This window comes from Petromyzon marinus, chromosome 16 (genome assembly GCF_048934315.1).
Source record: "Petromyzon marinus isolate PM22_M1 ecotype Great Lakes invasive population chromosome 16, UKy_Petmar_22M1.pri1.0, whole genome shotgun sequence".
NCBI lineage: Eukaryota > Metazoa > Chordata > Hyperoartia > Petromyzontiformes > Petromyzontidae > Petromyzon > Petromyzon marinus.
Genome location: NC_133682.1, coordinates 5,867,456 through 5,888,088, shown reverse-complemented (window position 1 = coordinate 5,888,088; position 20,633 = coordinate 5,867,456). Strand labels below are relative to the sequence as shown.

At 53.6% G+C, this 20,633-nt stretch overlaps 1 protein-coding gene across 6 annotated transcripts in view; it reads left to right on the top strand.

The window, feature by feature from the left end:
• Nucleotides 1-20,633, top strand: part of LOC116942934 (arf-GAP with Rho-GAP domain, ANK repeat and PH domain-containing protein 1-like) — a 55,621-nt gene that overhangs the window by 31,878 nt on the left and 3,110 nt on the right. For 2 of the 6 annotated variants that reach the window (XM_032955410.2, XM_076067446.1), the window contains 19 exons: nt 679-853; nt 1,812-1,919; nt 2,107-2,251; nt 2,614-2,716; nt 3,919-4,297; nt 4,979-5,042; nt 5,274-5,437; nt 5,853-6,068; nt 7,287-7,392; nt 8,512-8,659; nt 9,140-9,208; nt 10,171-10,251; nt 11,683-11,797; nt 12,203-12,319; nt 13,006-13,154; nt 14,126-14,208; nt 15,210-15,245; nt 15,992-16,055; nt 17,040-17,189. In XM_032955410.2, the coding sequence (XP_032811301.1) occupies nt 679-853; nt 1,812-1,919; nt 2,107-2,251; nt 2,614-2,716; nt 3,919-4,297; nt 4,979-5,042; nt 5,274-5,437; nt 5,853-6,068; nt 7,287-7,392; nt 8,512-8,659; nt 9,140-9,208; nt 10,171-10,251; nt 11,683-11,797; nt 12,203-12,319; nt 13,006-13,154; nt 14,126-14,208; nt 15,210-15,245; nt 15,992-16,055; nt 17,040-17,189 (2,472 nt within the window). Of the gene's footprint in view, nt 1-678; nt 854-1,811; nt 1,920-2,106; nt 2,252-2,613; nt 2,717-3,918; nt 4,298-4,978; nt 5,043-5,273; nt 5,438-5,852; nt 6,069-7,286; nt 7,393-8,511; nt 8,660-9,139; nt 9,209-10,170; nt 10,252-11,682; nt 11,798-12,202; nt 12,320-13,005; nt 13,155-14,125; nt 14,209-15,209; nt 15,246-15,991; nt 16,056-17,039; nt 20,289-20,633 lie in introns of those variants that run through there. The other 4 variants (XM_076067449.1, XM_076067448.1, XR_012941810.1 and 1 more) reach the window with 4 other exon arrangements.

Genomic DNA, 20,633 nt, shown 5'->3' with positions numbered 1-20,633 from the left:
GCTTGCCAGGAGAAGGCAGTTACAGCAGAAATGTGCAGTCCACCTGCGTCTGTATGAATGGGATCGAGCGTTTCCCCCTCCACACGCGTGGGTTTTCTCCGGGTGCTCCGGATTCCGCCCACACTCATTCGCTGGCTGGTGACATCTTCTTGTATAGAGGACCGCAGAGCTTGGGCATTCGTCAGCGCCGGCTCACCGTGCGGCTGCCTTCCCGCTTGTTCCTGGCACCTTTGAGTGATTCTCTCTCTCTAAGAGTGAGCGAATACCGCGCGCGCGTTACAAGTCGGAACTTATTCTCCGAGCTCGTGGAGCCGAGACGGATTGCTGTTGCCTCGTGACCACCCTTGAGCAATCGCAACTGCTTTGGGACGCTTTAATCCAGCACCTTGGCACTCGCTCACCCACTCATCCTGCCACACTGACCCTCGACTACTCACTCGCCCCTCTAACCGCATTGGCACCCACCCACGCAGACCACTCGCCCGTTCCCCCGCTCAACCAAGCCACATCGGCACGCGAGCGCGTTCACCTCACCTCATTGGCGCTCTCCCAGCCACCCGCCCGCTCGCTCAGTTCGCCCACCTGGCCGCTTTGGGCCCACTCGCCCACTGACTCATTCCCCCGTCCCACCCCTGCACCTCCTCCCCCCCCCCCCATTCCTCTTCCCCCCCGGTCCAGGCGCTGTGCAGGGCGGTGGTGACCTCCAATTTGCTGGAGTCGATGGCGCTCGTGTTCTGCGGAGCGAGCATGCTGTGCTGCACGGGCGAGCCGGACGGCGCCACACCGGTGCAGCTCGCACAGCGCGCGGGACAGCGCCTGCAGACCGAGCTCCTGCTGCAGAACCGCAACTCGAGTGCGTGGCCACTCGGCGCGGGACATCGCTACCGGCCACGCCGTCGAGAATTGGCCAAATCAAGCGCTTGATTGTGTGGAGTGTGTGTGCGTCGTTACTGCGGTAGCGTAGCGGTCAGCGCGCCGCGCTACGGACCCGACGACCCGAGTTCGTTTCCCATTCATGGCCAACACCGGTAAGGCGGTCGGGCGTGGTGCTGGCCACCCACCCCATCGTGTAACCGTGCCAGCCTTCATAGGTGCTGCTCAAGAGCAGCACTTGCCCCAACAGTCTGTTAAGGCTATATGGGGGATCTTTGCCTTGGGAGTTATTGGTGACTGGGCCGAGAACATCAACTCCCTACGCTTGGTTTTCATCATGGGTGACTGAAACCCGGATTCGAACCCAGGTTATTAGTGTGGTGCCAGCTCAGCGGTCCTCTACATTCTTGAGCCGTGCAGCCACGTAAATCAGACACATAGATGTATACGTGCAGCCCCTTTTGTTCACTCCGCTGCTGGATGAGAACCTCCCCGACGCACAGTGCACATCTTGGAGCCTTTTAGGCTGTACCCCACCACGCTGGTCAGAGCGGGTTGGCATGATGTAACCTGTTCGCACCGCGGTACACTGATGGCGCTGTTGAGCCTCATAAATGCTGCTCCCGCGAGTGAATTCGCACCAGAGTTAGTCCATGGTCCACCCTGTATCGTATCCTCACAAGCCCTGGCAGATGCCACAAATGGAAAGTAAAAAAAATCTCCGGTGTGTTACTGTGGTCATTAAGAACAGAGACCGTACAACGTCTAATGACGCAATGCCCCGATCCACAAAATACGAAGGAGACGTCACAGCGATGTTACACCACTCCGCTGCTCCTGACGCGGTTATCCGGCTTGACCACCTGGAATGTGAAATTGCACTCGTTGCTCACCACCCCCCCCCACCCCCCCTGCCGCCACCCGTGGTGCGACCGCAGCCATACCCGGAGCCACGGTGCCGCCCTCATCACCGGCCATCGTCTCGGGCTACCTCTACAAAACGGCCTCCACGACCAAGGTCCTGTTTGACCGCAAGCCCAAGGAAGGTGAGGACGCTCTGAACTAAAAAAAAGACACCCCGAGCTCGCTCCGCCACCGCCGCCGCTTTGTGTCGTTTGGGGGGCCCACGGCGCAGCAGCTTCTCCTGCCGGCGCGGTAACGTTGCCGGGTGACCGAACGCTTGAATCCTTTTGGCTGTGTGGTCGCGGTGCGGGGGTGGGGGGTGCGCTTCAGATTTCTGCCGGCGCTGGTGCGTGCTGGAGAACGGAGCGCTCAGCTACTACGAGTCGGAGCGCAGCACGACGGCGAGCGGCCGCGTCGAGCTGCAGGACCTGGTCAGCCTGGCCGTGAGCGGGGCCCACTCGCACAACGCGCATGGGTGAGGAGGGATGGACGGGAGGGGAGGGGAAGGAGGGAGGGGGGCGGAGCAGGAACGTGCTGAGTTCCACGCTGCGGCGACGAGGAAGGGAAGGGGAGGGCGGACGAGCGGCTGGGAAGAGGCAGGGCATGGCAAGAGCGGCCCTCGAAGGATGCGTCACCTGCGTAGCAGGAGGCAGCGACTCGGAGCCACACAGCGGCGGTGGTGACGAGGCTGTAAGGGCGGACATTGGAGGACGGGCTCTCGATTCATGCAACGGCTTTTGGGTCTACAGAGAAGGAAGAAAGCGATGGGAGCGTTCGTGACGACCCTGTTGACAATAAATCCCTCCCGTTGACACATCGCCTGTCCCCCCTTGCCAGGATGGAGCACACCTTTGAGATCTGCACCAAGAATGAGAAGCTCTTCCTGTTTGGGTCGGACTGCACCGCCACGCACAGGGAGTGGATCCTCGCCCTCCTCAAGGTGCGGCCCCCTCCCCGTGCCGCCCGCTCCTCGTCCGCCGGCGCTCTCGGCCCAGTTCGATATCGGGATCTTTTGTTAGACTGCGGGAGGAGGAGGAATCCGATGGAGCTGTGAAGCTCTTCGTCACAGATGCCCAGTAGGGGCGGGTCGGCAAACGATGGGAGTGCAAAACGTAGAAAACGTAAGCACGTACAAATTGCAAAAGTACATAAATTCCTGCCGATTTCCCAACACTAAATGCAAGTTCTTGTATTCAGATGTTTTTATAATTATACAATTGTTCTTCTTTGGTTCTTTTGGTAAAGTCACGTAGAATGAGAATAAAATAATAAAATAACACAATAAAATTCTCACGACGTTTCGGCTACAACGCAAGCGGCCGTCTTCAGGTGAAAGGAACAGACCTGTTGGGACGACAGCTCTGTCGTCCTGACAGGTCTGTACCTTTCACCTGAAAGGAACAGACCTGTCTGCATTGTGGCCGAAACATCGTGAGAATTTAATTGTGTTATTTTATTATTTTATTCTCATTCTACGTGACTTTACCGAAAGAACCAAAGAAGATGAATCCTTGCAGTCACGAAAGCTTTAAATCGAAATATACAATTGTTATCTAATTGAAAGCGACCAATTGGTGCCATGCGCCCATGATGCAGTGCTAATCGGCATAGACTTAATAGTAACCGATTGTGAAATGCTGCCAAATCCGTTTTTCCTTCTGATCGCGGTACGATCGACCATGTACGTGCCGGAGGTTCGTGAACAACGTCGTGCTGATGGTCGCTGACGACGACGATCATCAACACGACGACGATGATCCGCACCCCAGCCCCCACACCCTCCCCTTCTTTTTTCTCCTTTGCCTTCCCTTCCCCTAAAGAAACTCCACTCCCACTCCCCCTCCCCCCCCCTCCGATCGTTGTCCCCACGTTTAGGAAGGACAGTGAGGTCATCCTTCTCCAGTTTCCCTTGCCTCCGTGAGCACCGTGCCTCGGGCTTTTGTCCACAAAATATCTGTACACACCGTCCATTTTTCTCTTCTGGACCGAGCACTTTTGTTAAAAAATATATATATAGATATTTTAAAAATACAACGACGATCGCGCTGATGACGACGCTGCCGCTGACGATTGCGACGGCGATTACGACGACGGTAACCACGACGAAGACTAGAAACGAACGGCACTTCTCCATCGCCGCAGGCCCTGCCGTGGCCCGGTGCCGAGGCCCTGTGCCGCCGCGGTTTCGACCGCGTGGGCCCCCTCTTGTGCCGCGACGGCCGAAGCCAGATCCGCTGGCAGCCGGCCGTGTTCGCGCTGCACGGCGCCTTCCTGCGCTTCCGTGCGGTCGTCGCGACGCCGCCCGCCGCGATCGCCCAGGCCGACGCGGCCTTCCAGAGGCAGTTGTCCGGGGCGCTGGGCCGAGCGTCGCCCTCGCAGGAGGGCTTCTACGAGGTTGGTGACGACGGCGGCTTAGACGACGGCGACTACGGTGACGGTGGCGAGGACGGCGGTGGCGGCGACGGTGATGACCTCGAGGGCACCGAGGTGGTGGTCAACCTGCAGAAACTTCAGGAGATCTGTACGTGAGAGGTCTCCCCCCTCGTGCGTCGAGCCAGCCGGAGGTTTTGTTTGCCGGGGGGGAGGAGGGGAGCGTGGATGGGACCGGGATTCAAAAGGTTTCATTTGAGTCTCATGCGGGAGGTTGTCGGGCCGCCTGGGGTTCCAATCCAGGCGGCTGCGAGTTATTTAAGTGGCTTCTCGGATGTAGTGGGCCGATGGTCTTGGTATCAGCGACTTGCACAAACAAATCATCACGTTGGATTTGGGTGTGCACTTAACATGGCTATCATTTCTGCTGTGAGAGTTAAGAATAGTTGGTTTTGTTTGTCACGCAGTGAGCGTTACCCTGCAGCGCAGGGCGGGTGGGTAAGTGCTGCTCCCGGGCAAAGGTCACTTAATGGGGATCTCAGAAGTAGTTTTACGATATCCATTTCCGTCGGCAGTTCTCCAACATTAATGGTCACCACTGCTCCACGAGCAGTCGTTTCAGACAAACACATTGACAACAACACCAACAACATTTCCCGATTAGTGTAAAACAGGAAGCCGGGTTGTGTAGTTAGTTTAGCGGCGAGCTGCTGCATCCGATGATGGCAATGCAGCACACTCCTCGATGCAATAGAACACGGCCGGCTTGTTCCTCGTGAGTCTAAGAGACTCGTGTTGGTGGTCATTGACGGGCTTTTGTGTCCATCGGCAGCTGTACGAATGTCGGACCACGTCATCGAGAAGTACGAGACGCTCATCCTGGTGGAGAAACGAAGGTACAAGCCCCGCGAGACAAATGTGACCACGCACGGCAGCAAGGCACGCACGCTACAAGGCTGCTGCGGTGCCGGCACCACCTCACCAAAGATTTGGGCCACATGCAGGTGGCACCTCTCTCAGGCGGTGTGCCCGAGGCACCTGCCCCACCCGCCCCCCCGGCCCCACCCGCCCTGCCTCCTCCACCCGTCCAACACACCCCCCCCCCCCGCACTCCCCACCGGTCGCAGGATGCTCTACGTGCAGAGCGACACGCGGCTCAACTTCGCCGCCTGGCGCCTGGCGCTGGAGAACGTGGCGCGGGGAGGGGGTCGCCTGCTGGCCGAGCAGCAGCTGCTGGAGGGAGACGTCCCCGTGGTGCTGGGCCGCTGCATGGAGTACATCACGCAGTACGGTGCGGCCCCCCACGTGCTCGCACCGCCGCCACGCGCTGTACACCTTGCCTGGTATAGAGGAGGGTCAATTCCAACCCTGACGGCCTGCTGTGTATTTGGAGTCTGTAGGTTCTCCCCTGACTCGTGCGCACTTTTTTGACGAGTCCTCCGCTGTTTCCCCCCCAAGTTTGGCCGCTGTTACGAATGTCCATGTGATGATGAGCCGCTTCGTTGAGCAATCATTTTCGATGGCCGGGTCGCTTCTGAAAAGAGATCTACGTAGCTCGGTGGGCGTCACCTGCTAAAATAACAAATAGCGTTGTTGAGATAGCCGAGTACACATTTTTCGAACTTACCAGCCTTTCATACGACGGATGCACGTTTAGTCACGGATGGCCAAGAAGTCTCAAACGCTTCCGCGTACGCGTTCTCCAGGGCTCACGTCGGATGGCATCTACCGCAAGAGCGGCACCAACTCGCGCACGCACGCGCTCCTCGCCGAGTTCTGGCGAGACGCGCGCGCCGTGCGTCTCCGCGAGGGCGAGCACTCCGTGGACGACGTCGCCAACGTCCTCAAGCGCTTCCTGCGCGAGCTGCAGGACGGCACCGTGCCGGCCGGCGCTCGCCTCGCGTGGACACGAGCCGCCGCGGGTCGGGTGGCCACCACCCCCCCCCCCCCTCCCAAGCACCGCTGCCCCCCCCCCCTCGCAGCAGCCCAGCACCCCTGTCTCTCGACCCTCTCCGTCGCTCCGATTTCCAATCTGAGTTCTGTTTCGTTGTTTTCTGGCCCTGATTTTTGGTTGCATCTTCACCGTGTTCGCGCTTATTTCGTCATTTTATTCGAGCCGGCTCACTTTTGCAAACGAGCGCTCGAGACAGCGGGCGAAGTCCCTCCGACTTCGGCGGCGAGTTCTGTGCACACGCCACACAACCCGTTCGCCCTCCCCGTAGATCCAAATGAGAACCTCTCTCCCGGTCTCCGCTGGTCACACCAAATAAGCTCGAACATGAGACACTTTCACTTTCTGCTTCTATCCCCCCCTGTGTGTCTCCCTCTCGTCCATGATCCTTGTTGCATCTCCATCTCTCCCTCCCTTGTCTCTTCCTCTTTTGCAATCACTCTCTCTGCATCTCCTCTCCATGTATCTCTTTTCCTGCCTCGTTCCTCCGCACTTCTCAATCTCTCTCTTTACGCCTCTCTGTCTCCTCTCCCTGTCTCTCTCTCCGTCTCTCTCTCTCTCTGCCTTGTGCCTCCCTGGCTCTATCTCCACGCCTCTCTCCCTGCCTCTCGTGCTGTATCTCAACATCTCTCTGCATCCCACCCCCTGCCTCTCTCTCTGCATCGCAATATCTCTCTGCATCCCAACCCTCTCCCCGCTTCGCCCAGCCTCTCTCACTCCCTACCTCTCCTTCACTATGCATCTCTCTCTCTATATTTCCCCATGCTTTCTCTTTTCTCGCACTCCTTTCCTCTCACTATTTATCTCCCTTCTTCTATCCTCACCTCTTGCTCTCCCGGCTTCCGCTTTACCACGCATGTCTCTCTATCTCCTTGCCGCTATCTGTCCTCTGCCTCTCTTCCCACTCCTTCCCTGCCTCTCTCCCTGCCTTTCTCCATTCTTCTCAATTTCTCTTCTTTGCTCTCTCGGTTTTTTCCCCTCATCTCTCTCCTCTCTCCCCCTGACCTCTTGCTCCCGCTCTCCCACTCTCCCCGTCCCCAAAGCGTGAGCCTCTTGAAAACGAATCCCGAGACTCCGTGAGACGGCCATGGGTAAAGAATAACACCGCTGCCGTTGTGGTCAATTTCATCATGGCTGTGGGGTTTTTTTCTTGTGTGTGTAAAAACGCGAACGTTTTTGTCATGTGCAGACATTCGAGATGATGGGGAACGGCTGCAGAGGTACAAGGATCTCGTCAAGGAGCTGCCGCACGTGAACCGCGCCACCCTGGCGGCTCTCATCGAACATCTCTACTGGTGAGAGGCAACTGGGAACACTGGGACATCTCCCCCCGCCCCCCACCCCCGCTGCTCCGCAATCAGTGGTACAGTCCAATGTCTTTCAGTGTCGCACGCATGGGCTTCTAAGTGCCGGACTGGACCATTCGCTAATAATGAGCGAGTGTTGTTCGTGTGTGCGTATAAAAAACGGAATTGTGTTTTGTTTATGTCAACTAACAAAAATGTTTCGTCACATTTTTTTTGCTCCTGATTTCGTCGCTATGGTGCTCTTGGCTTCGTAGCGGCCAGATGAGAGTGTCCTTCCGGAACTTTCGCAGAGCGGCGCAACTGCCCCTTTGTTCGAAAATGGCCTGCAGAAGCAGATTTCACAGGGATCGCTTGAGCGAACATTTTTATGCACAAACTAACCAACAACTTTGATCACTATGTCTGTCACATGATAGTGAAAACTTGGAATTTATCCAGCCTAAGTTAAAATATCATATTATTATGATGGGTTTATTTGATAGTCCCCATTAAAAATTATAATTTATTGGCCAATGGGTTTTACCTGTGCCAAAATAAACTTCAATAAATCCTAGCCTAAATCAACCTGCTGCTCTTGAAAATCTCCGTTTAGTCATGGATGGCCAAATTCCAAAATTCAAAACCGATGCGCTGATCCTTTGATTAAAATCGTTTCTTACACTCGTGATGCAAGCTTCAAATTAGTGTGTGAATCGTCGTTTTTCAAACGAAACGAGAATGCTTTACTTCGTCTAAGGAAGTTTCCAAAACTGCACAAACCGGAATGAACAAACAAGAAACAAAGCAAACAAAGCTGTCAATATCGCGAGCCCTGATCATACCAATTCATGTAATCGCTAGGAGTCACGGCCCGATACAACGATGCACTCACCGGTGCCAATTTTGTTGCTGTTGTTTCCATCCCTGCTGCTGTTGTCGCTGATGCTGCTGCTGTTGCTGCTGCCCCTGTTGTCTTACCATCACCCATGCCGCTGCTGCCGCTGCGTCTCCTGCTGCTGCTGCTTCTCCTGCTGCTGCTGCCGCTGCCGCCTCCACACCCCTTGCAACTCCCAACGCTGCTACTGCCCCCCCAACTTGCCTTGCCGTCGTCGTCGCCCGCGGCGACAGCGTGCAGCTCAACGCCAACTCGAATCAGATGTCGGCGCGGAACCTGGGCATCGTGTTCGGCCCGACGCTCTTCCAGTCGGAGGGCGCGAGCCGCGAGGAGGTCATCGTGGTGGAGGCGCTCATCAGCAACTACCTCAGGGTGTTCGAGGTGCCGCGCTCACCCACAGTCCATTACCCACAATCCCCCTCTGCTGCCTCCCCATTACCCACAACCCCCCTCGCCTCTCGCCCCATTGCTCATTGCTCACTCACCCGTCATCCAGCCCTCACCCGCTCACCCATGTGAAGCCTTTCGCCTGTTACTGACAGCACCCGCTCACCTTTCACCACACCTCCTCACCCATCACCCTCCCCACCGGTCGGCTCCGTCTGCTGTTAGAGCATTGGCTCCCCTCAGCGATGGCTCCGTCACGCATCGCTTCTCACCGATCATCAGCATCATCATCACCAGCCATGATCTAACCACTTCTGGATGAAGGCCCTCCCCCCTCACGGTCTCGTGATGCAACGATCCACCTCGCGCCTGCGCACCAGCCCATTCCGTCGCTCCCCCCCCCTACCTTTACCGTAATTGTTGTAACCGTGGTGGCCTCAATTGTAGTAACCGTGGTTGTCTCAACTCCGCCAGGTTGATACGGAGCGTTTCCAGAACGTGCTGCACGTGATCGAACTCATCGTCAAGGGGTTAACGGTCAAGGTACGAGGAGACACCACCGAAAGAGGCAATGCATCATCAGCCATGCTATGTGTCACTAATGCCTCACCTCCTGACGACTGGGACCCCGGCACAGCTGACCCAGTTTTGGCCCAGGTCTGGCCCAGTTTTGGCGTAGTTCTGGCTCAGTTCTGGCGCAGTTCTGGCCCAGGATGAAGGCTAACTAAACCAGGTGCTCAGGCAGAGCAGGCTGATGATCTTTGCCCAATCACCAATAATCACACACGAACACACAAATATATATTTTACGTATATGCGGCCTGAGGGCTATTGCGACTTGGTATTATTATTCCTCTTGCTTACCCAGGAAAGCCTCGCTCATTACTTTTTTTTCAGGAGGGTCCTGTACAATGTTCACAGCAGGGGGACGACGATTGCCGTGCGCGATCCCAATCGAGTAATTTGCGGGCAATGTTTTCAGACGTGTCAAATTTGGACCGTGACTCCGGCACACAATGGCCGACCCGTTTCGAATGACGTCATTTCATTTTCAGCGTTCCACCGTGAAGCAGGCGGCGCGTAGCGTCTCACGGTTGGAGTGTAGCGTCTCACGGTTGACACCGTGGGAATAACCGGGGCGGCCCACCGGATTCGAGCCGCGAAGCTCGAATCCGAACGAACGCCCCGCGGCTGTGGCCGTGTCACCACTGCCCAACGGACCCCGGATCTGTCGGTCGGTCTGGCCTCGCAGGTGAGCCCGGCAAAGGATCCAGGTCTCAGACCCCCCCTAATGTGGGGATAGATTGGGCCGACGTGAGTCTCTTCCCGGGGCCCAGCCCGGTGCACCCACTGAGTCAGGTCGGTGCCCTCCGGCAAAGTCGCGTTTTTGTCTGCCGTCGGAACTTAGCTACTCGCGCAGAACTCGACTGCTGCTGGTGAGCACTGCATTTCGGTTTGATTAAATGTACGCAAGTCATCATTTTGTTGCTGTTTTTGTTTTACAGCAACCTTCCGCTCAAGCTGGGAATTTGATCGTCTCGGTTTATTTTGAGAGGAAGAGCACGGACACCTGCATCAGCCTCAAGGTGCGCGTGAACGCGTCCCACCCAGGTTAACCAAGGTCAAGACTAAGGCAGACCTGGGTTGACCAATGTGATCACTCGCACCACGTCTGAGCCACCAGGCCAGAGCATTTTTTTTTTATCGTTCACATGCACTGCGTAACTTGATCAAGTGTTTGAAGAAAATGTTAATGATAAAGTCTACGTACATACGTACTGTGCCGTACATGTAAAGTGTGTTCTACTTGCGCTGTCCCGTGTCAGTGGGTAGAGCGGGCGGCTCGCAGTCAGAAAGTTCAAATCCTGTAAATCACGTTCACTTCTCTCTCTCTCTCGGAGCACTGCGTGGCCGTTGGACCTGAGGGTTCATACTTGCCTGTGTGCGTCTATATGTTGTGCGTGTATGTGTTGTGCGTGTGTGTGTGTGTATGTATGTGTTGTGCGTGTGTGTGCGTGTTGTGTGTGTGCGTGTATGTGTTGTGCGTGTGTGGTGTGTGTGTATGTGTTGTGCGTGTGTGTGCGTGTTGTGTGTGTGCGTGTATGTGTTGTGCGTGTGTGTATGTGTTGTGTGTGTATGTGTTGTATGTGTTGTGTGTGTATGTGTGTATGTGTTGTGCGTGTATGTGTTGTGTGTGTGCATCTATGTGTGTATGTGTTGTGCGTGTATGTGTTGTGTGTGTGCGTGTATGTGTTGTGTGTATGTGTTGTGCGCGTGTGTATGTGTTGTGTGTGTTTGTATGTGTGTGTCTGTGTGTGTATGTGTTGTGCGTGTGTGTGTATGTGTTGTGTGTGTGTGTATGTCTATGTGTGTGTGTGTATGTGTTGTGCGTGTGTGTGTATGTGTGCGTCTGTGTGTGTGTATGTGTTGTGCGTGTGTGTGTGTGTATGTGTGCGTCTAAGTGTGTGTGTGTTGTGCGTGTGTGTATGTGTGCATCTATGTGTGTGTTTATGTGTTGTGCGTGCGTGTGTGTATGTGTGCGTCTATGTGTGTGTGTATGTGTGCGTCTATGTGTGTGTGTATGTGTTGTGCGTGTAGTGTGTGTGCGTGTATGTATGTGTTGTGCGTGTGTGTGTGTATGTGTGCGTCTATGTGTGTGTGTGTATGTGTTGTGTGTGTGTATGTGTGCATCTATGTGTGTGTGTATGTGTGCGTCTATGTGTGTGTGTATGTGTTGTGTGTGTATGTGTTAGCACTACGCTGCACTATGAACCCGGGGACCCGAGTTCGATTCCCTCTCACGGCCAACACCGGTGACGATTATCTGAACCGGTCTCGGGCCTCCCCTAGGTCGACTCAGCCTCTTAAATGAGTACCTGGTTGCGGTGTATAATGAACATCGCCACTTGCCACCAACCCTCTCGTGTACCGTTCTGAGCCTTCATAGGTGCTCGCGAACAGCAAACGCCCTTACAGTCCGGTTAATGGCTATATGTTTGGCTTGTCTTGTTCCCCAGGTGTCGGGGCTCATGACGGCACAGGAGCTACTCCTGGAGGTGCTCGACCTCAGGCAGGGACAGCTGCAGCACAATGACTCCGCGATGGCCGTGTTCGAGGTGTCTGGGGAGCTGGGTGAGTCCTCCCGCTGTTAATATTATTACGAACTTTTGGACAATTCAAACTAAGCGTGCGATAGTCTTCATGTGCATGCGCTTGTGTCCGTGAGTCTACGAGGAGCGGTAGGGTAGCAGTTAGCGCACTGCGCTATGAACCCGGCGACCCGAGTTCGATTCCCATTCACTGCCAACACCAGTGACAAATATCCCGGGCCTCCTCTAAGTCGACTCAGCCTCCAATGAGTACCTGGTGTGACGTGTCAACGTCGCCACTCGGGGGGGGGGGGAGACAAAGGCGGCAGGGCATGGTGCTGGCCGCCCCACCCCCTCTCGCGTGAACCTGTCGACCGTTGGGGCACTCGCCCCAACGGTCTGGTCGGGCCATACGAGTGATCCTCGCCTTCCCTCCGCGTGTGCGCAGAGCGGCCGCTGCACTACAAGGAGAGGGTCCTGGAGCTTCTCTTCCATCCGGATCCGCAGGAGAACTACCTCCTGGTGAAGAGGCACCCCGACCTCGAAGGGATGAGGCGCCACCTTGGTGAGGCCGTGTCCAAGGCCTCCTCCCCTCTGCTGCATTGCCGTGGCTCCGTCTGCTCAACTCTCCGGCCTCCATCCCCGTGGACTCGGCTTGCGAGCGAGAAATTGCCCGCCGCACGACTCGGACTTTTCAGAACGTGACCCCAGCGCCACTGACACCCCCCCCCCCCTGCCCTCTCCACCTCTTCTCTGACCTCTGCCATCTCCGCTGCTCCATCTCGGTCCTCCCTGCCAGTGTTGAACTTCATTCATTTCCCGGTGTTACATTTCATTTTTATTATTCACTCGAGGTAGACAATTGAATTGCGCCCCCCCCCCCCCCCCCATACACCAACTCTGAACAACGAAGGGCGGACTCCGTGTGCGTGCGTTTGATTGATTCCGCGTTCTAGACTAAGAGAAAGGAATCTGCGGCCCAAGGTATCGACTCAAAACCCACAGGTTGTCGTCGTCGTCGAAAGAGACGAAGCCTCGGGCTAAAACAAACTCCCCGTTCATTCTCATCTCCCTCTCTCCCCATCCCTCTTAATCCCTATTCATCCCTCTCATTCCCCCTCATTCCACCGTGCCCCCCTCATCCCCCCTCCCCTTCATTCCCCCCCCCCTCACCCCCCACTCCCTCATCGCCTCCCTCATCCCACCCCTCCTTATCCCCACTACCCCCCGCCCGGTGCTCTCCGTGTGTAGAAGAAGGGCGCGACAAGAAGGAGTGGCAGGGTCCTGTGCGCTTCCGGGAGGAGCGCAGCGTCCACGCTCTGCTCCTGCAGACCGGCAGGTTCAACGAGCGCTTCATGGCTCTCTGCGCCGGGAGGGTGCTCGTGTTCAAGGACAGGAAGGTGAGCCGTGGCGACGGGGGCAGACAGCAGCCCCCCAACGAGCGTGACCTCCTCGTCTAAAGACGGCGTCGGGGGCTGGAGGAGGCACATACAAAAACTCGGGTGGCTGCACGATACAGCCAATGGTAGAGAATCTTTAGAGCGGTGGTTTTTCTTAAGCTGGGGGGGCGGGGGGGGGGCACGCACTCCCTGGGGGTGCGAGATGCGCTTTCTGGGGGTGCGGGAAATGGCCAGATTTTTTTTTTTAGAAGGTAAATCATCGAAACATAAATTAAGCACGGGCACTTCATCAGACCCTGTGTAGTTATTAACATTTTTGTTTACGATTCAGAACCAAAGGGGTGCAAGGCCGCAGTAAAGGTTATGAACCACACTGCTTTAGACAAATGTCAGGCTGAAGGCGTCACGACACGATTTGCCGTTGTCCATCGCGCGTTCTGCTCTCTCGCTCTCAACCCCCCTCGCGGGTGACGAAGGGCTGGGCCTCCCACGCACAACTGCAAGGCGTAGTAATAGGTTTTACCCTTTTAACTGGCACAAAAACTGACACCTTTATTCAAGGCATCATGTTTGCAATAACCACAACACAAGCAGTCAAAATGCAAACAAAAAAGACAACTCTGATAATAATATGCACTGTCCTTGAATTTGATTGGTCCACACCCGAGACAGCTTTTCTTAGAGCCTAGTCTCCACTGGTGTTGGACCAGATTACTCTTTTGTTTGCATTTTGACTGCTTGTGTTGTGGTCATTGCAAACATGATGCCTTGAATAAAGGTGCCAGTTTTTGTGCCAGTTAAAAGGGTAAAACCTATTACTATATCTTGTTACTGGCAAAGGAGGTCTCATAATGTAACTGCAAGGCGGTTACATTTTCATCGTCGCTTTGACGCTTTCTTTGAAATTCTGCGCGAGGCTTTCGAGATGTTAATCGAGCGTGTGTGTGCGTGCGCGCGCTTTCCATCGTCAGACCAACAAGGCGGAGAGGGATTGGAGCCTGCAGACGGTGAAAACGTTCCTGGGAATTCGGAGGAAGCTGAAACCTCCCACGAGGTGGCCCCTCGTCATTATCCTTACACTCACAAGTTTAATAGTGTCCCCACTTGTACGTTCACTTACGCTGTCATTGTGAAGCTCTCATGAGACACGGTCCCTGCAATGTAACTCCCTCTAAAGTGGCTTCAATAACTTACTCAACTATATTCTTGGTCCTTTCGGTAAAGTCACGTAGAAGGGAAACAATAAAATAATAAAAATATAAAACAATTAAATTCTCACGACGTTTCGACTGCAACACAAGCAATCATCATCATCAGGTGTGCAGTGTAATTCACGAGCCCTTGCAGTGACTACTAAACGCTTTCGTGAAGTAGGAGGTACCAGAAGCGTTGGTTATATCTTGCCAACTAAGTTTGAAAGTATCTCTGCATTATCTTTCTGTCCAACTGTAAAGGGTGGTTACGCTATAAAGATGATCCAGTACAAATGATTTTTAGTAGAAAGTTGTCATGCTTTGACGGACTCACTCTCGTGAAAACCAAACGCATTGATCAAAGCGTTGCGCGATATTTGGAGACTCAACCCAGAGGAAGATGAACTTTGCCTGCATACGCGCGACGTGCGTCCATGACGTGAACCCGCGTCTGCCCCCTTTTTTTTTCTTGCTGTGCTTTTCACACCTGACGATGATTGCTTGTGTTGCAGTCGAAACGTCGTGAGAATTTTATTGTTTTATATTTTTATTATTTTATTGTTTCCCCTTCTACGTGGTGACTTTACCGAAAGAACCAAGAATATGAATCCCTGCAGTCACGAAAGCTTTAAATCAAAATGTACTCAACTATGTTATTTTACCAGCTGAAGCCCCTGCTGAGCTATCAGCTCTTTTTCAGTGGCGACTTGGCCGCACGTGATAGCTCATCGGAGTGGCTTATATCAAACGCGCGCGTCGGGAAGCTATCCCAGAATTCCACGCGTGTGCGTGCTTTTTATTCCTTGCTTTTTGTTGCGCGTGTTTATTATTCTATTATTCATTTTTTTATTCTGTGTCGCAGTTTCGGGCTGACCCTGGTGCAAGACAAACAGCGGTGGTGAGTGCGGCACACCTCTAACCCTTGCACCCCCGCGGGTCATCCGCGCCTTGGCAAGTGCAGGGGGCGAGACTCGTTCCATGGGGGAATTGGGGGGGGCGGGGCTGTCGTTACGATGACATCACGGGTTTCTCGGCGACGCTGTTCATCATCGTAGGCCGTGATCTGTCCACTGCTGGATGAAGGCTTCCCCAAGCTGTTTACCCTCCGTCGTCATTTCCTATCTTATCCAGCTTTATATCGCGCCTTTATCCCAAGGTGCTTTACAGCAGTTAAGATGATCGTGGTTTGAGATGAAGTGTGGGGGTTATTAATAGCAGTGGTGTAGTTATGGTGATAGGAGAACAAGTGGGAAAGGCTAAGGGAAGGGTTGGGGTGTTGGTAGGAATGGTGGGTAGGGGTAGTGATAGGGGTAGAGGTAGTTGACAGGGGTTGGGGTAGGCCGGGTCATCGCTGAGGGGCAAGGGGCAGGGAGTGGCAGTAGCGTAGGGATGGGCTCGGGGGAGAAGAGATGGCGATTGTTTTAAAGGAGCAGTGGAAGCGGGTTATAGGTAAGATGATCGTTTTGGGCAAGGATCCGTACAGCAGCTGTCCCCCCGCGTGCTCGCCACGTTGCTGCACTGTGCGCGTGTTCCCCCGGTGCGTGCCGCTCGACGCTGGCCAAACGTTTGTTGGCGAGCACCACGAACATGGACGTGAAAAAAAAATATGTATTTTGTACACGGGGCCGTTTGTTTCCGCGCCAGGTTTCTGTGCTTTGAGAGCCACCAGGAGCTGTGCGACTGCCTGGCCACCATGCTCAACTTGAAGGTACCAGGAGGCATTCTAAGTCTAAAACTATAAACAAACTAAAACTAGAAACAAAAACTTTTTATTTTATTTTACCAAACTATTTGTACTTTGCCAGGAAAGGCCCACTGGGCTATACAGCTCTTATTCAGAAGCAACCTGGCCACAAATGATCGCCCGATAAAGTATGAATGTCTATTATTTTGAATGTATGTTGAACTTCTTTCACACCATACGTAGCCGACCATGCTAATTGGAGGTATGGCTTATTACGTGGAAATTTATGGCAGCCAAATACTCTTAAACGCATGATTCTAAACGTGGAGGGAAAAACCAGAGGACCCACAAAAATCCAGGCAACTATGGGAAGAACATACAAACTCCAAATATACAGCAGGTGTCCGAGTTGGGATTGAATCCACGACTTCCTGGATACCAAGCGAGGTCATAAACATCTCGCCACATCTTTATGAGCGAGAATAACATGTCAACTTGATCACCCACGACATTTCATTGTCCAGAAAATCCGCTTTTGTGCAGAGTGGTTTGATGGGGTGAGTGAGTCATTGCATTGTTACATCCCACCTCAAATGAAACTGGATCCGAAACACGGGATTGCAAGGTGCTCCGGTGAGTTCATGCGAGTTCAAGTTGATTTTGTTGAACCCAAGTGCGAGCTCAAAGAGCCTCATTTTACGAGTGTGACCCTGATCACCAAAATGCCAAAAGCAAAAACAAAGGAACTCTCAAGCTGGTATGGGTTAAAATGAAAAAAATGTAAATACAAATTAATTCTCAATCCACCAATGGATAAAGGCGTATCACTCACCACTGATGTCAGGCATGGACAGGAACCAAACAGCTTTAGAATTTTATAGCCATACTAGCGGGTCATCAAATTGTTCCGGATTCCTCTCAATTCTCATTGCGCCCTCTCCCATGCCCGCCTGACCCCCCCGCCCCCACCACACCACCCCATCCCACGCGCCCCTCGACCACCGGCAGCACAAGGGCGACGTGTGGCCTCCCGACGGCGACTTCCGCAGCCGCACCTCCTCCACGACCCAGAAGCTTGGCAGCCAGGTTCTCATCCCCCTGCGGGGCAGCGATTTGCACCGGCTGACGCTCTCCAACAGCATGGCCTTCAAGGAGCCTGTACGGCGATTGCCGCACGATTGATCGCACGCACGCACGCACGCACCAAACGCGCGTGGGACGCGCACACACCACGCACGCGACTGCATGTATGCACGCGCGCGCCGAACATGTGTGCACACGTATGGCCCTGACAGACTGTCGGGGCAAGTGCTGCTAGCGAGCACCTATGAAGGCCGCCGGCACAGCACACGAGGGGGGTGGGTGGCCAGCACCACGCCCGGCCGCCTTTGTCTCCACAGTGGCGATGTTTACACACCGCACCAGTTACTAATCTGAGGCTGAGTCGATCTAGGGGAGGCCCAGGACCGGTTTCAATTGACCGTCACTTGTGTTGGCCGTGAGCGGGAATCGGAAGGGGTTTGTAGCTCAGCGCGCTAACCGCTACACCGCCGCTCGTCAGACACATGTACGTGCGTGACTGCACGTACACATGCACCGAACGCACGCGTATGCACGGAGACGGACGGACGACCTTTGACTCATCTGCGTACTATGCATGCGTGCTGTGCCTGAGTGCTGTGCGCCGCTGCTGCATTCGAGGACGTTCAGCGGCGTAGGTGGCACCCCAGGGAGGCTTATCGCTCACCTTCCCAGCTCGACTCGCGTTAAAATACAAATCGTCGTCACATGCTGCACGCCACCTAATAATCACTTGCCGCTTCCCATTTTGGCGTCGTTGACGCACGTACGCATGCGCACCCGCACGAGCTGCGTCTAAATTCGAATCGACGACCTCCACTTGGCGAAATCAATCGCCAGATTCCTGCGCGGTATTCGAAATGTAAACCGGTGTGCTTGGAAAGACGTGTATGGGAATGGAGTTTCAAAAACGTTGGCTTTGGCTAGGCGAGGGAAAATACCACGACGGAGTTCACAGTGGCAGTCTCCCGATATCCCCAACTTTCCCTCCAGCCTCCTCCAGTCGGTCATCATCCTTGCCCATTTGATTTATCAAGGGTCTCCTCGTCATTTATCTTACTTTCCTTCAAAAATGTTTCACTTCTTCACAAGTTCTGTCAGCGTTTGTCCTTTGGAATGTTTTTGGGTTTAACTTTTTTTTATATATATCTTCAAGCGTTTTCATCACCCAAAGAAAACGGCCCAGCACAGTTAAAGTAAAAAAAAATACTCTTTTATTTGACCAGGTAAGGCTCACTGAGCTATAAAGCTCTTGCTCATAAGCGACCTGGCAATCACAAACGATAGCTCAACGAAGTGGGCTTATCACGTGAAAATTTATAGCAGCCAAATACTCTGAACGCAATGTTGATTCTAAATGTGGAGGGAACAAAACTGGAGTACCCGGAGTAAAATCCACGCGACCACGGGTGAGAACATGCAAACCCCAAATATACAGGTGTTGGGATCGAACCCACGAGTTCCTGCGTACCGGGCGAGGGAGATAACATCTTGCCACCGTGGCTCAGTGGTTACCATTATAATTTTCTTTGGGTCTTTCGGTAAAGTCACGTGGATAGGTTAAAAAAAATAACAAACAAAAAACTACGACGTTTCGATCGCTTGCGTTGCGATCGAAACGTCGTAGTTTTTTCGTAATTTTTTGCTATTTTCTTTGAACCTATCTACGTGACTTTACGGAAAGACCCAAAGAAGATGAATTCCTGCAGTCACGAAAGATTTAAGTCAAGATTTACGATTATCATTTCAGAGCCTGCTCTGAGAAGCACAGCACAGCTGAGCTCGGTGACCCACACAGGTAAACGTAACCTTTGACCCGAAGTGATGCCGTCTGCTCCGGCACCAGCCCCTCCTCGCCCGAGGTTTATTTACAAATTGCTGCTTTTCCATGGGCGCTAAAACAGTCTCGTGGTTCTGCGGGCTCGGCCAACTTCCCTCCATTTGCGCCTGCGGGTGGAGGGAAAGCGACCGTGACCTTTGAAAAATGTTGACGTGCATGTGGGTTGGGTTACTGTACACCCCATGCAATGTCATTATTTTGTTTTCATTAATCACGATATTTATATATATATGTGTGTGTATATAAAAACGTGGATCTGAGGTGAACCTAAGGGAGAAAAGATGCATTTGAACAATCCTGCATCTATTCTGCTCCGACCCCGTGATGTTACGACCGTCTCCAAAGGCCCTCTTGGCAAAACGAGAAACTTGGCCTGGGCTAAGCGAAACGCATGGCCCGGTTAAAGCTCGCTTGGTGGACATATCTGCCACAGCAACCCGGGCTGGGCCCACCTTCCCGGTCCACGGACCGAAACAGCCGACTATTTAGTGGGCGTTGGGAACGCAGCACATGTCAGGGCTCTCGAACAGCGGCCTCCTTCGGGGAGTTGTAGGTTGCATGACGTAGAAATGGTTACTGATTTTTAAAAATATTTTATTACTCGTTGCATGGAGCTGCGTCGTCACCGTGCTGTGCTTGTGCCGTAGCGCTGCTCTGCGCTTCTTCTCTACGCTTCTCTACGCTTGTGGCCTGCATCCACGTTCGTGCATTTTCACGTCGCCACTTAATTTCCTTTGCGCGTGGTCCTGCCCTTACACTCGCCGTAGTTTAAAACGAGCACTCCACTCCTGACAATAACCGTCGTGTACGCCCTTGCCACCGCGTGTGCTGTCGTTAAACCTCCTGCTGGCTCTGACTGCGTGAATGTGCAATGATGATTTCGGAGTGTTCCCGCAGCAAGGGCACACGGGGTGGGCCTTGCACTTTTGCCGACCCGGTGTTTGCAGGGCAAATTGCGTGGAAGTGAAACTGCGTGTTTGGCAGTGCATGAGCCCGCAAGCTTGTATTTACTGCTTCAGCCATCCCTAACAGAAAGACATTCCCTAATAACAAAGAAATTCCCTAACCCAAATCTTAACATTGCTGGTGTTTTTTTTGCATTTGTCCCACAGTTGTTTGTCCTCAGCTGTGCCCCGCTTGTCTTGCAAGGGAGACAAGAGAAGGTGGCTCAGGGGGCCCAGGGCACTACTGAGGTCCTTGGTTTGAATCCGGGGTTCAGACACCCGTGATTTGGACCGGGTTTTTAAGTGTAGCAGTGAGTTGATAGTCTCAGAGTGGTCCACCAATGAATGCAACATTTTTTTACCGTAATTTAACTATATTCAGGCTCTGAAAAATCTGAAAACATTCTAGTTTGACGGTTTGCGGTGGACATTTCTCTGCAACAGAGCGTGTGGGAAAGTGGTGCCCTCTGGTCTGCAGAGAAAGGGTTCACTTTAAAGGATCTCAGAATTAGTTATGTGATATCTCCTTCTACAGACCATTATCTGTCGAAGGAGATATCACAACGCTCTGTGAGCGATGCAAATTGTCACCTCATCTCATGGCGCTATGCCGATACAAAGCACAATTTGGGATAACATTTGGGATTTTTAGCCTCATGCTATGGCACCGATGGCACAATTGAAACGAGAGTGTGGGGGGAGGAAAAATACAAAATGTCCCTGTAATAATAACAGATC